Source organism: Scomber scombrus, chromosome 7 (assembly GCF_963691925.1).
Source record: "Scomber scombrus chromosome 7, fScoSco1.1, whole genome shotgun sequence".
NCBI lineage: Eukaryota > Metazoa > Chordata > Actinopteri > Scombriformes > Scombridae > Scomber > Scomber scombrus.
The window spans coordinates 23,883,886-23,896,092 of record NC_084976.1 but is presented as its reverse complement, the minus strand read 5'-3'; the positions used below and the strand labels follow the sequence as shown (position 1 = coordinate 23,896,092).

At 37.8% G+C, this 12,207-nt stretch overlaps 2 protein-coding genes across 2 annotated transcripts in view; one reads left to right on the top strand and one right to left on the bottom strand.

Moving 5' to 3' along the window:
- ankmy2a (ankyrin repeat and MYND domain containing 2a) overlaps positions 1-8,738 on the top strand; it is a 366,395-nt gene extending 357,657 nt beyond the window's left edge. Inside the window, exons 3-11 of the mRNA XM_062422730.1 lie at positions 1,297-1,361; positions 2,766-2,904; positions 3,006-3,104; positions 3,343-3,503; positions 4,854-5,068; positions 5,393-5,528; positions 5,723-5,851; positions 6,311-6,440; positions 7,826-8,738. Coding sequence (XP_062278714.1) covers positions 1,297-1,361; positions 2,766-2,904; positions 3,006-3,104; positions 3,343-3,503; positions 4,854-5,068; positions 5,393-5,528; positions 5,723-5,851; positions 6,311-6,440; positions 7,826-7,959 — 1,208 coding nt within the window. The 3' untranslated portion in view covers positions 7,960-8,738. The remainder of the gene's footprint in view (positions 1-1,296; positions 1,362-2,765; positions 2,905-3,005; positions 3,105-3,342; positions 3,504-4,853; positions 5,069-5,392; positions 5,529-5,722; positions 5,852-6,310; positions 6,441-7,825) is intronic.
- A 1,418-nt stretch (positions 8,739-10,156) lies between these two features.
- Positions 10,157-11,717, bottom strand: LOC133983933 (leucine-rich repeat-containing protein 72). Its single transcript, XM_062423148.1, has 7 exons — positions 11,712-11,717; positions 11,520-11,593; positions 11,347-11,416; positions 11,169-11,250; positions 10,635-10,748; positions 10,403-10,465; positions 10,157-10,254 (listed from the first exon to the last, which is right to left on the bottom strand). The coding sequence occupies exons 1-7, from the start codon at positions 11,715-11,717 to the stop codon at positions 10,157-10,159; spliced, it is 507 nt and encodes a 168-aa protein (XP_062279132.1).
- Positions 11,718-12,207: the final 490 nt, after the last annotated feature.

Below are 12,207 nucleotides of genomic sequence, written 5' to 3'. Positions count from 1 at the left end.
CATGACAAGCGTGCTGCTCTGTGGTTGTCTTGTTAAATAGTGCCTTTTAATGTAGATGTCAGATTTGTAACAATGCTTAGTATGAGTTTAATTTTAAGCTAATGGCTAAAAACGTGCATGAGTAAGGCTAGCTGACTTCTGATAGCTTTCTGTTTTTAAAAAGCAGAGATTCACTATTTATTCAAGTGTGTCTTAAGACAACACACAGCTGCCTATATGGACACTGACAGAGGTTTTCCTCACTGTAATCAGTCCTGTTCTTACTGCCTCTTAAAACAAATCTCCGTGAAATGTGTTATCAATGTGAGTAAATAAAGACAATTTGATTTATATTTATAAGCACCTTTCAAAACTATGTTTATGTTTGGGGGCTTCCAAACACCTAGTATCTCAAAAATAATGACTTAATAACTCAACATAATGAGACACTAAGTCATTATTTTGAGATAAATTCTCATTATATTGAGATACTAAGTCATTAATTTGAGATACTAAGTCATTCATTTGAGATACCTGGTCATTATTTTAAGTTAAGTCATTGTTTTGAGTAAATAGGTCATTATTTTGAGATACTAAGTCATTATTTTGAGATACTAAGTCATTAATAATACCTTAGCAACTCAAAATAATGAGAAACGTATTATAAGTGCATTATAAGGGGACAGAGGAATATTTACAGCAACAAAAAAAAACTAAAACAGGTTTCAATGTCATTTGGGCTCCTGACTGTTGGAAATAAAATGCATAATTTAGTTATTTTTATTTTATTTTATTTTTTGTGCAGCTGATACACATTTTATATGCTAATGTACAAGTTTGACCTGTGTTTATTAAACAAATTCAAAGATCAGGAATAAAACATGTTGTATTCATCATATTATATAAAATGTTCTCCTGGACCATAAAATAGTGACTGTGAATGTGTTTTTTTCCACAGAAGGATTAATCAAACATTTTATTAATGACTGATGGGGAATTTATGAATGTGAATTGGTGTAGAGACTAATTATGAGTCAGAATATGAACTTTATGTAAAGGTTTAAGACAGGCATGAAAAATTATGAACCCTGCAACTTTCATAATAACATCTAATGTAGTTGATGTGGAAGTGTTTGCACTGTAGATTCATAAGAGTATGAACTACGCAACAGTTGAATTATAAAAGGTAGATTGAATACAAAAGTGTAATCTGCACCCTCAAAAAGGAGTTTTGTTTACTCATTAGAGCTCCTGTACCTGCTGCTGAGGCTTTGTGTCGTGTTTATACGCCAATAATATTGCATTTTGTTCTTTTAGGAAATGTTCAAGAGGCCTCAAGACTGCTGGGCTGCAAAGATGTTCGAGTCAACTGTTTGGACGAGGTAACAAAGCATTTTTAACAGTGTGGGAAGAAGTATTCAGATCCTTTACTTCAGCAATGTAGAAATACTCCATTACAAGTAAAAGTCCTGCATTAAAAACACAACTACAGTTGCTAGTTTAGTCCAGTGGTTCCCAACTTAGGGGTCAGGGCCCCTCTAAAAGGTCAGCAGATAAATGTGAGGGGTCGTGAGATGAGTCTGATACACATGTTTTCAGTTTTTGGACTCTTTCTCTAATCTTGGATTTTTTGGTGAATTTTTTTATCTGTTTTACAAGTTTTGACTAATTAAACTAAGCAGAAATGAGAGACAGGTCTAGTTAATTTTATAGATATGATACGCCAACAAAATTATGTGTTTCATAATCAGATTTTCTTTTTCTATATGTACATTTTCACATATTAATATATTTCCTGCATCAAATGACCTGACCTGAAAGTTTTATGGAGTTTCATTTATGTTTTTTTCTTGGGGAAACACATAAACATGCATCTCTGACTCAGAAGTGTCAAATATTAAAATGATTATACAGTTTAGCCCCAATCGGACGCTTGTCTTATAAAGTATAGCTGGATGTTTTTCAGGCCTACACTCTGTTAATTTTTGTAGAGGGGGAACAGCATGGATTGTGAGATCTTGTGACAGAGGCTTTTGTTCATTGACATATGTGTGGGACAAGAGGACTCTGTCTGAAGGGCTTTGGAGGAGGTCCTTCATGTCTTTCCTTCTTTCTTTCTTTAGTCCGTTATGTCCGCCTGTCAAAATCAGATGTTTGCAGCTGATGTTTTGTTAGGTTTTAAGTAATGAACAAGTGAACGTGAGAGTCTTCTCAGTACTTCAGTAGCTTCAAGACATTCTGCTCTTTCCTTTGTTGGGAAGAAACCCCCCCGCCCCCTCTCCTCCCCCTCAAATAATGAGGCGAATATTGTCCTTTTTCATGGGCAAACATTCTGTACTCGACATTCCTTGTAGCAAATAATTATATATGTGTTTTTAGAATGATTAACTACTTGATTAAGATAACAATAATAAAGAAACATTTAATACATTAATTTTAAAAAACAACAACAAAAAAACAACCAAACAAAAAAAACATGCATCAGATGAACATGCTGATTAATCATGATTTCTGAATTATTGCATCTAACTAATTGCAAATCAAAGCAAGAATAGTTTAGTTTCTATTGAAACTATCAGGAGCACCATTATTCAGAAAAATGAAATAGGTAGGTTTTTTAATGATATTTTTTCTGCCATTAAAGCAGCTGTCACTTCAATAGGCAGATATCTCTGATTAGCTTTTATTAAAATGCTCAATTATTAAACCCTGCTGATGTTTGTGTATCACCTAATTTTTCCTACTTTTTTGTTCAGGTTGATGTAATGTTTCTGTCTCTTCCACAGTACGGGATGACACCTCTGATGCATGCCGCTTATAAAGGAAAAGCAGACATGTGCAAGCTGCTGCTGCAACACGGAGCGGACGTGAACTGCAATCAACACGAGCACGGATACACAGCGCTGATGTTCGCAGGACTGTCAGGTTTGTGTCGATCGTTACATCACAGCAGCATGACTGAAACTTCTTCACCTCTGTTGTTTTGGGAAGTTCTGTATATGACTCCTCCACCTCTGTGTCTGTAGGGAAGACTGATATCACGTGGATGATGTTGGACGCCGGGGCAGAAACGGACGCGGTCAACTCTGTCGGAAGGACCGCCGCGCAAATGGCTGCGTTTGTCGGTACGTGTGGATGGGATTTTGCTCAACAATCCGGTGCATTTAAGTCTTGTCACACAAACAGAGACGATGGATTACACACCAAAATGATGATTTTACAACATTTAGTCCATTAATCGATTAGCTGCCAACTATTAGATTAATCACCAACTGTTTTGATAATCGACTCCTCATTTTGTGTAACAGATATTAAATTCATGTCAAAAAATGATGAACTGTCTCCTCTTTATTTTCTCCTCAGGGCAACACGACTGTGTCACCGTCATCAACAACTTCTTCTCCCGCGCCAGACTAGACTACTACACCAAAGCCCAGGGTCTGGAGAAGGAACCCAAGCTGCCGTCCAAACTGGCCGGACCCCTCCACAAGGTCATCATGAGCACCAACCTGAACCCCGTCAAGGTAGGACTCCACATGACAGAGACCGTTAAATAGTTAACTAGTTAGTCCTAGTTAAATAGTTAATAGATTTTTTTCTTTTTTTTGATTTTAGACAAACTAAATTCATCTTCTCACCCTCTGCTTCCCTCATCCATCTATCCTCTAAAGTCTCCTCATGCTTGTCCTTCCACTTCCTCTCTCTGGAGGATGAATATTAATAAAAGAGAGACACTCATTGTGTGTTAAGTGGTTCTTAATAATGACAAGACCACACAGATTGTGTCTAAATCTCAACACACCTGCAGCTGATTTAGCTGAATTATGTCTCGTTCATCAAGTGATCAGAGAACTAATGAGCTGCTGCAGTAATTGGTTTGATTGGCTTCACTGATCGGTGGTCTTCACAGTCTGGTTCAAACACACAAATGAGGTTCTGTCTGCATCAACAATACATCTGCTGCTTTTAACAGTACAGTTTTTCTACTGTTCAGTCTTTGATTTCACTTTAATGAGGCTTCGACAAAAGTTAGTGGACTGTGAAAAGTGTCAGTGTTTATAAATTAATGCTTCAGCACCCTTTAGGCCAGAAACTTTTTTAGGTTTGTCACTGTTTCTAAGGGCGATGAAGAAAATAAGGACATATGAGCATGTCCTTTATTTATTTACATGTGTATTTGAGTTGCATACATTTAAAAATGACCGAAATAAACTTTAAAATGTTTTTGGTGAAGCATTACCTCCTGTTTTAGCGAAAATAATTATTTGGGATTTTTAAAGAGCTGAAAATGAATCACCTTGAAGTTAGAAAGTTGTTTTCGTGTTGTTCTTTCGTGTTGATGAGAAAGTTAAATCAAAGATATTTGCTTCTGCCTTTTGTCCCCCCCAGAATTTGTTTGGAAGACATTTTATGTACAAAATTAGTTAATTCATTTCCAGATTAACTAAAAAGTGAAAATATTTTTATCACCATGTGCAGTAGATATAATTTTATATTCTTTTATCTATAGAACATCAGAAAATAGTGATAATTATAATTTATTCTCAGCTCATGGTGATGTCCTTAAACGTCTTCTTTTGTGAGATCAACACTCCAAAATCCAAAGATGCTCAATTTATTATAAAGTAAAACACAGATTCAGATCCTCATATTCAAGAAACTGCTACTACCAAATTTTTAGCATTTCTGCTTAAAATGTCATGAATTATTTGATTATAAAAGTTGTTATGATTAATTTTCTGTCAATCAACTAATTCATTATTCGACTTATCATTGCAGCTCTACATTAACAGGATGACAACACGCTTTGACCACAAGTGGAACAAAGCAGTCAGTAGATTTGTTCTCTCTTAACAAATATTTGGTGTTTCCAGATGGTGATGCTTGTGACGGAGAACCCTCTGTTGGCGGAGGCCGAGGCTCTGGAAAAATGCCGCCGGGTGATGGAGCTCATCTGTGAGAAGTGCATCAAGCAGCAGGACATGAACGAGGTGCTGGCCATGAAGATGCATTACATCAGCTGTTTGCTGGGGAAGTGCGCCTCCTTCCTCAAAGACCGCGAGGACAAGCTGGACGGACTCATCAAGAGGTCAGGCCCAGTCTGCGTTATACAATATGAAGCCCCTTTCAGACATGCACCCCTGTATGTTTATATAACAATTTAAACAGAGAGCAACAACTGTGTGTCTTGTTTCACTTTAAAAAATCACTAATAAATGTAAAATCTGAATCATTCAATCAATTTATGTCTTAAATGACTCAAACTGATTAATCGAATTTAACAGTAACAACACATATTGAAGTACCTGTAAAATGTATTTTAACAAGACAAAAACATACATTTCTGTAATTTTTGTTTCCATTACAAGAGTTTTTTTCTGACATATTTGCCACCTTGATCCGTCTCCTCCAGTTTGCTCAAAGGTCGGGACAGCGACGGCTTCCCCGTCTACCAGGAGAAGTTTCTCAGAGAGTGCATCCGCAAGTTCCCCTACTGTGATGCTACCCTGCTGCAGCAGCTGGTCCGCAGCATCGCTCCTGTGGAGATTGTGAGTTTACACCCATCACTGAGAAACAAAAGCGTTTGGAGACTAGACTTTAAATTAAGGCTTCCAGACTTTGTGTTATATGATGGAAATGTAACCAGTAAATTAAACTCATCTGAATGCTGTTAATGGTTTTCTGTGAGATTCTTGATCATTTTTCTTGTCCTCGCTCCTCTTTGAAACGCCCGGTGTTGCAGGGTAACGACCCCACAGCCCTGTCCGTGCTGACTCAGGCTATCACAGGTCAGGTCGGCTTCATGGACGCAGAGTTCTGCACCTCGTGTGGAGAGAAAGGAGCCGAGAAGAGATGCTCTATATGTAAAATGGTGAGCTTGAATGCTTCTATAGTATGTATATATATTCTATCAAGCTCTGTTAAGCTTCATATCTCCCACTGTATTGCATTTTTGAATATTTTTTAATCCATCATTTGATAATATGATACAAATCAACTCCCATGCAGATGGTAATATGTCTACACTCTTGGCTTTTATCAGCATCAACCCATGTTATTAAATTAGTAATTTGTGCAGTTTCCTTCAACCAAACACAGAATGAAAAACTTACATAAATGAGCACAAAATTAATGTAACGTACATATTTTGTCTCAGCATTCAACTAACTGTTATTTTTCTTAGTTGTCCCAGTTTATTTCTTCGTATAATTTTGGCTTAAACTTCATCAAAGATTCTTAGTTTCACCTCAACTGCTGATATTTCTTCACTTGTGTTTGTGATGTTTTAAACGGTGCATAAATACATGATTTATTTATTTTTGGCATCCAGGTGATCTACTGTGGCCAAGCCTGCCAGAAGATGCACTGGTTCACCCACAAGAAAGTCTGCAAGAAACTCCAACAGCAGAGAGAGAAGCAAGAGTCAGAAGCTGCCAAACTGAGGCTGCAGCAGAGCAAAGGTTGCTAAACTGTTTGAGAGACAAAATATGAAACCTAATTAAACACTAACATAGAGGAATACACCAGTGCTGCATGATTTCAGCATTGACATCACAATAGGTGCTTGTGCAATACTCACATTGCAGGGTGTGTGATGTCAAGTAAGACAAATTAACTCAAACTTCTGATGTGCTGTGGTGAAGAGGTGCACTTCATCAATTTACCAAAAGGCTTATGTTAGGAGTTAGCTGTGTGTGTACAGTTGAGGCTATTTGTCGGTGAATACATGCTACAACTCCTCAAGACCTGAGCCAAGTTTATGTGTCATATTTTCCACCTTTGATTAAAGTGAAGACGGTTAGCCCCGAAGTTAGCGAGCAAAATTAGCCTCTTGTGACAGAGCAAGACTGACCTTTTTAAGGAGGACCAGCTATTCTCATAATAGTGAAGATCTCAGCTGCTCCTAATCAGAGATCAGAAAAATGTCTGACAGCTTAGTCTCTCCTGAGTTTTGCTCAGCACCCCACACCCCAATAAGTTTTCTCATTTCTGGCTGGCTACATTGAATAGTTGATCATTTTGCTCTTCCCGAGAATTAAATGAGAAAATCGCTACACTATAATTAGTATTTGTGTAAGAAACAATAGAGCAATAGCAAATGATGATGAATAATGAGATACAACACCTTTTGGGTGCATTGGGATATAAAATGGAGATGAAATTAGTTTTAACCAACCAGCCAAAGTTTTGTTTTCATGCACACCAAAAGCAACAATGAATTGATGTACTTACAAGTAGTGTGTGTGTGTGTGTGTGTGTGTGTATCTGTGTATCTGTGTATCTGTGTATCTGTGTATCTATCTAAAGCCTGATTTATCTTATTCCTTTGTGCTGGAGACCACCGTTGTTGTCCAAAACCCATTAAAAACACATCAGTGAGTCATACCGCTGCGCTGGATAACATGATCTGTCATTACAAGGATTTTGGACATGTTAGGTGGTTTAGAAATGGCTCCAAAGACTAATAGCAGTGATCATGTTTTCAGTCTCAGGAGAGCAGTTCTTTGTAAGGCAGACGTCACTGAGCATGTGCAGGAAAGTGGTTATGTTTATACAGCTTCGCTAGCTTGTGCTAAATATTACAACCTTTTGGTTTTGTACAACAATGTAAATTTCTCAAAGAGCTTCAGTTCAAAGTCAAGAGGCTGAGATATGTAGCACAACCTTTAAAAATCTATTAAAGTAATGTAAACCTGAATGGCATCAAAGCTTCTTCATACAAATCAACTTCTTTTTGAGGATGTAATGTTCCTGAAACTAATATGAACAGAAACATGAGGTTTCAGGTTGTTTTATTATGTAATTTTCAATATAAAAGCCTAACATAGCTGTCTTTGTGTTTCAGAGGAGAGTTCAGCAGTGCAGGAGGCCACAGACTCCATGAAGGAGCTCTCAGTGGAGACCAACAGTGAAGCCGCTCCCTCAGACACTGCAGCAGAAACCCCAAACCCCGCCCCCATCCCGGCTGCTGACAACTGAAGAACATCAGCAACCACCTGTCCCAGAATACATCCATACACCACGAACAGAGAGCAAACTGGCAGCGAGACAGAAAGCCAGAGACGGACTGGTCCAGCAAGAGATAAGAATCCATATTTATTACTGATGCGAGACTACCGCCAAGGCGGGGAGACATCTTTTTGTCATTTTTCTATGTTGATTTTTTCAGATGATATAATGTCATATGTGAGTGTGAAAATAATGTAGGCTGGCGTGTTTGTGGTAGAGGTCACCGGGAGGAATTTTGGGTGAAGATGTGAAGAGTTAATGACGAAATGTAATTCTGCCTTAAAGAAACTGTAGCAACCTGTGTTGGAGCGAAGTGACTGTGTAGCCAATCAAGAGCTGTTGTTTCCAAACGTGCGTTAAGAAAATACTTGATTTGTTAACAGAAACCTTCTTTTGTACTGATAACCTCATTGTGGATGGTGAATGGATAAGCAGGGCTGCACAATATTGACCAAAAATGTATATTTTAAATATTATAACAAGACATGAATTTATTTGTATTTTTCACCATCTAAAAAAGGTAGTTTTAAAACGTGTGTGGATGGTGGAAGATGAAGCTAATGCTCAGGTTTTTTTCAAATTATGAAAGTTTTCTCCCGAAGTGCAACATAATTTTGTCGATGAAGGATTCTCCACAGCACAAAAAACACATCATCAGTACTGATATTCTTCAGTTTATTGTGTCTGACGGCTTCTACTGTGTCAAACAAACTGATCTTAATCATGTTCAATAAAGACCTGCTTCATCAAATGGATCTGAATCATATTTGTTGGACATTTTCACAACTTGAGTGTATTCTTCCTTTTGTTCATACCTTTTTTTTTTTTTTTTTTTTAAAGTGGACGGATCATGATTTTTGTGATTTTTCTGTTATTTTATACGGCCATATCTATGTTAAACATAGTCAAAGCGATTATCATCATGGGCATCGGTGAGCATGCATGGAAAGAAAGGCCATGAAACTTCAGTCCTCTTAACAAAGGTTTATTTCGAGAGCAATTGTATTTGTGCAGCAACAAAAGGAGGGGGGAGGGGGGAATTCCTCTCCAAGTCTAAAAGAAACAAATTCAAGATTAAACTTACACAATAAATCAAATTATCCCCATGTCTTAAAAATAAGGTTTATTATGTTGTCAGTTAAACTAACATGGATAGGATAACATAAAACCTCTTATCTGGCCTGTCTCCCCATGTGAGGGTGAGAGGGAATGCAGTCTTTAAATAAGGCTTGAGTCAACCAGGTGAACTTACTCAGGCCAATTAGGGGTGACAGAAGGTGAAATAATTAGTGAGAAAAAGGAGGTGAGGAAAGGGAAGTGGAATAAATAAAAGAAAATAGTGCCAGCCAGCTCTGAACGCTTCATTTGCAATGTTACTTCTACTTCCTCCACATATATAAACTACAGGTCATGCTGGTGTGAGGGTAGATTGCATCTCAGGAAGTTGTTCAGTCCTTTTTTTGTGTGTGTGGAGTTTCAGCCGGCAGCATCAGACCTGCAGCTAACACTATGACTGCTGCAGCTACAGTAACAGGAAGCTCTTCAATTTACAATGAACAAATGAAGATTTTAGCAAAAACTTCAATATACTGAAATGAAAAAAAACATTTCAAATTGATAAATACACCCATCAATTTTCTGCTGTTGATACAAGTGACATTAATGTCATTAGAAATTAACTTAACATACTGCTGGGTAGCACTGAAAAGCATCGTAGATGGATAAATAATTCTACAGCATACTATCCCTTATATAGTTTCATACTTGTGGCTGGTATGGCTCTGAAAAAGCTGTTAAATTGCATTTTATGTGGTATAAAAAATGTAAATTAGACTTTGTGAACCCTGCAGAAACTTAAGTAGGTTTCAAGATATAAACTGCTTCTTCTTTGCAGTTTAACTGTTTCTACCAACAAACAACACCATGGTTATTTTAGATAAACCACATACACACACACTGACACACGAACATGTCAAGTTTTCATAAAGCTGCTGAAGATCCGATCAGGTTAGGTCAGTGTGTTGTGTTGTGTGTTTTGACTGATCATTATAAAGCATGTTGAGCAGATCACAGACTTATTAAAACACTGCAAATATATATTTTCAATGTGTAATGGCAACACTGATTTCTAAAGGAGGCAAACATCATCTTCCTCTCTGCTTGTGGACTATGAGGCTCGTCTGCCGAAGGCCACAGACTGGAGGACACGATGGCGGTCCTGGCTGTGCATCTGGAAGGACCTCCTCCTCTCCACTGACTTCACCTCTGACAACACAAAGATACCACACCTCTGACACATTTTAATTAAAAATATAACATCAATAAAGAGACAATAGGTCATATTTTATAATGACAGAATGTGTAATCTTGCAGGTTTGTATAGGTCAGCCATCTCCCTGTCTTCATATTTCACCTTTTCTGTCTAACACCTGAATAGAAGGCAAGTAGTGTATCACGTGGGGGCGATATCCAGGTTCATGGGAAATGGGATTGAGGAAAAAAGCTGCAAATTGAACAAAATCAAAGAGTTACATTCCTCCATCTACTGTTTGAAGAAGTGCATATTTTTTATTGCTTTTTAAAAAGTGAATCTCACACATCCGAGGATAGAAAAATCATTGTGATGTGACTTTCAAATCACTCACTGACAGTTTGGAGCTGCTGCATTTTCCTGAGCTCATGCATCGTGTCGTCCAGCCCTCTGATCTGGTTGTTGTGGAGGAAAAGAAGCCGGAGGCAGGTCAGATGATTTAAAGCTCCTGTATGGAAGACACAATTCAGACAGACGTGGACCCATATTGTCCTCATAAGGTTTTTTCAGCACTGCCTTGCTTTGCAATAATTCAGCAACACCTAAAAAATACATGATCAGTCCTTTGCTGTTGGAGTATGAGCAGTGTTTTGCATTTAGTGCTCTTGTCTTCTACAACAATAAGGACCTGCAACAGCATCTATAACTGTCCCCTTGAGTTTTTGTGTCTTTGTAAAACCACATTCAAAACAAGACAAGTTTGCATTGAGTTGTAAGATCCAAAAACATCCCTCAGATTCTAGGCTGTTTGGTGCCACAGGTCAGTGATAGCTACATTTCAGACAACCTTACAGTCACATACTAATTTCCCCCCCTAAACTTTAACATTATCTTCACATTAAGAGGAGATAGAATATATAAAAATCACCAGAAATAGATTTGATGTTGTTATTTTGAAGGTAAAGTTCAGTCAAGCAGCAGTTGATGGAACGACAGCTGAGCTCTCTGATCTGAAAGAGTCAGAATACAACTTAATGCTCTTTTGGTCCATCTGAACTTTAAAAATAGATTTTTAATGAAATATACAAAGCTGTCCAGAAGCCTACCTTGTTGTTTTTCAGCCACAGCCTCCTCAGAAAGTGAAATCTCGATAAGTCGGGAACACTGGTGAGTTTTCTGCTCAATGAAACAGCAAATATTGTATCAAAGAGGGCTCTTGTGTGCGTCTCTGTTTTACCAGCGGCTGCAGAGAGAGAAACAAGAGAGAAGTTTGTCTTACTTTCTGTTGAGGCTGATTTGGCAAACATCAACATCCCTCCTTATCCCACACCTCTGAAGAGAGTCCTTGATGTCCTCAGAGAAGAAGAAAAAAAATACAAAAAGCTATACAATCTACATGTATGCGTCTTTGCTGATATAATCTTTGCTATTGTTTGTCAGTGTTGGAGAGAAAGTTGTCTACCTTGGATACCTCCATTGTGTGCCACCTGTGGATTTGCAGACCAGACACACCTGTTGCCAGGAAACTCACAACAAACAACACAAAATTCTTCTCTTAGTTTAAAAAATGTGTTATAAAATGCTTTGATTAGATCTAGGTGTTTTGTTTTTTGTTAAACTAGATCCCAGTAGTGAGCTGTGCATCATTTATTAGCAGTGAAAGCAGATTCCCAGCAGAGGGCAACATTTCACCACAATTTAAAGGCAAATAAGGTCAATTTAGGTTAGTTTTTGTTAGGTTTCTTCACACTGTGGTTCCTAACTGTGTGCAGCTGAAGTCCAACAGCTCTCCCTTTTATTTTAAGCCAAACAGCTGATTTTACTGATACACACTTTCAGCCAGAAGCAGTGTGCAGGATGTGGTGACTTTTTGAAATGAAATCCTCCTCATTTTACTCATAGGACTGAAAGCAAAACAGTTTGATACTCCTTACTGAAAGTCAATGGAGGCTCTCATACACTAAAAT

Excerpts from the sequence above, each read along its gene's own strand:
- LOC133983933 (XM_062423148.1), bottom strand. Across the intron at positions 11,417-11,519 it reads CAAATCAGCCTCAACAGAAA|AAAACTCACCAGTGTTCCCG; the intron begins GTAAGACAAACT and ends TTCATTGAGCAG. Across the intron at positions 11,251-11,346 it reads TGTGGCTGAAAAACAACAAG|ATCAGAGAGCTCAGCTGTCG; the intron begins GTAGGCTTCTGG and ends TGACTCTTTCAG.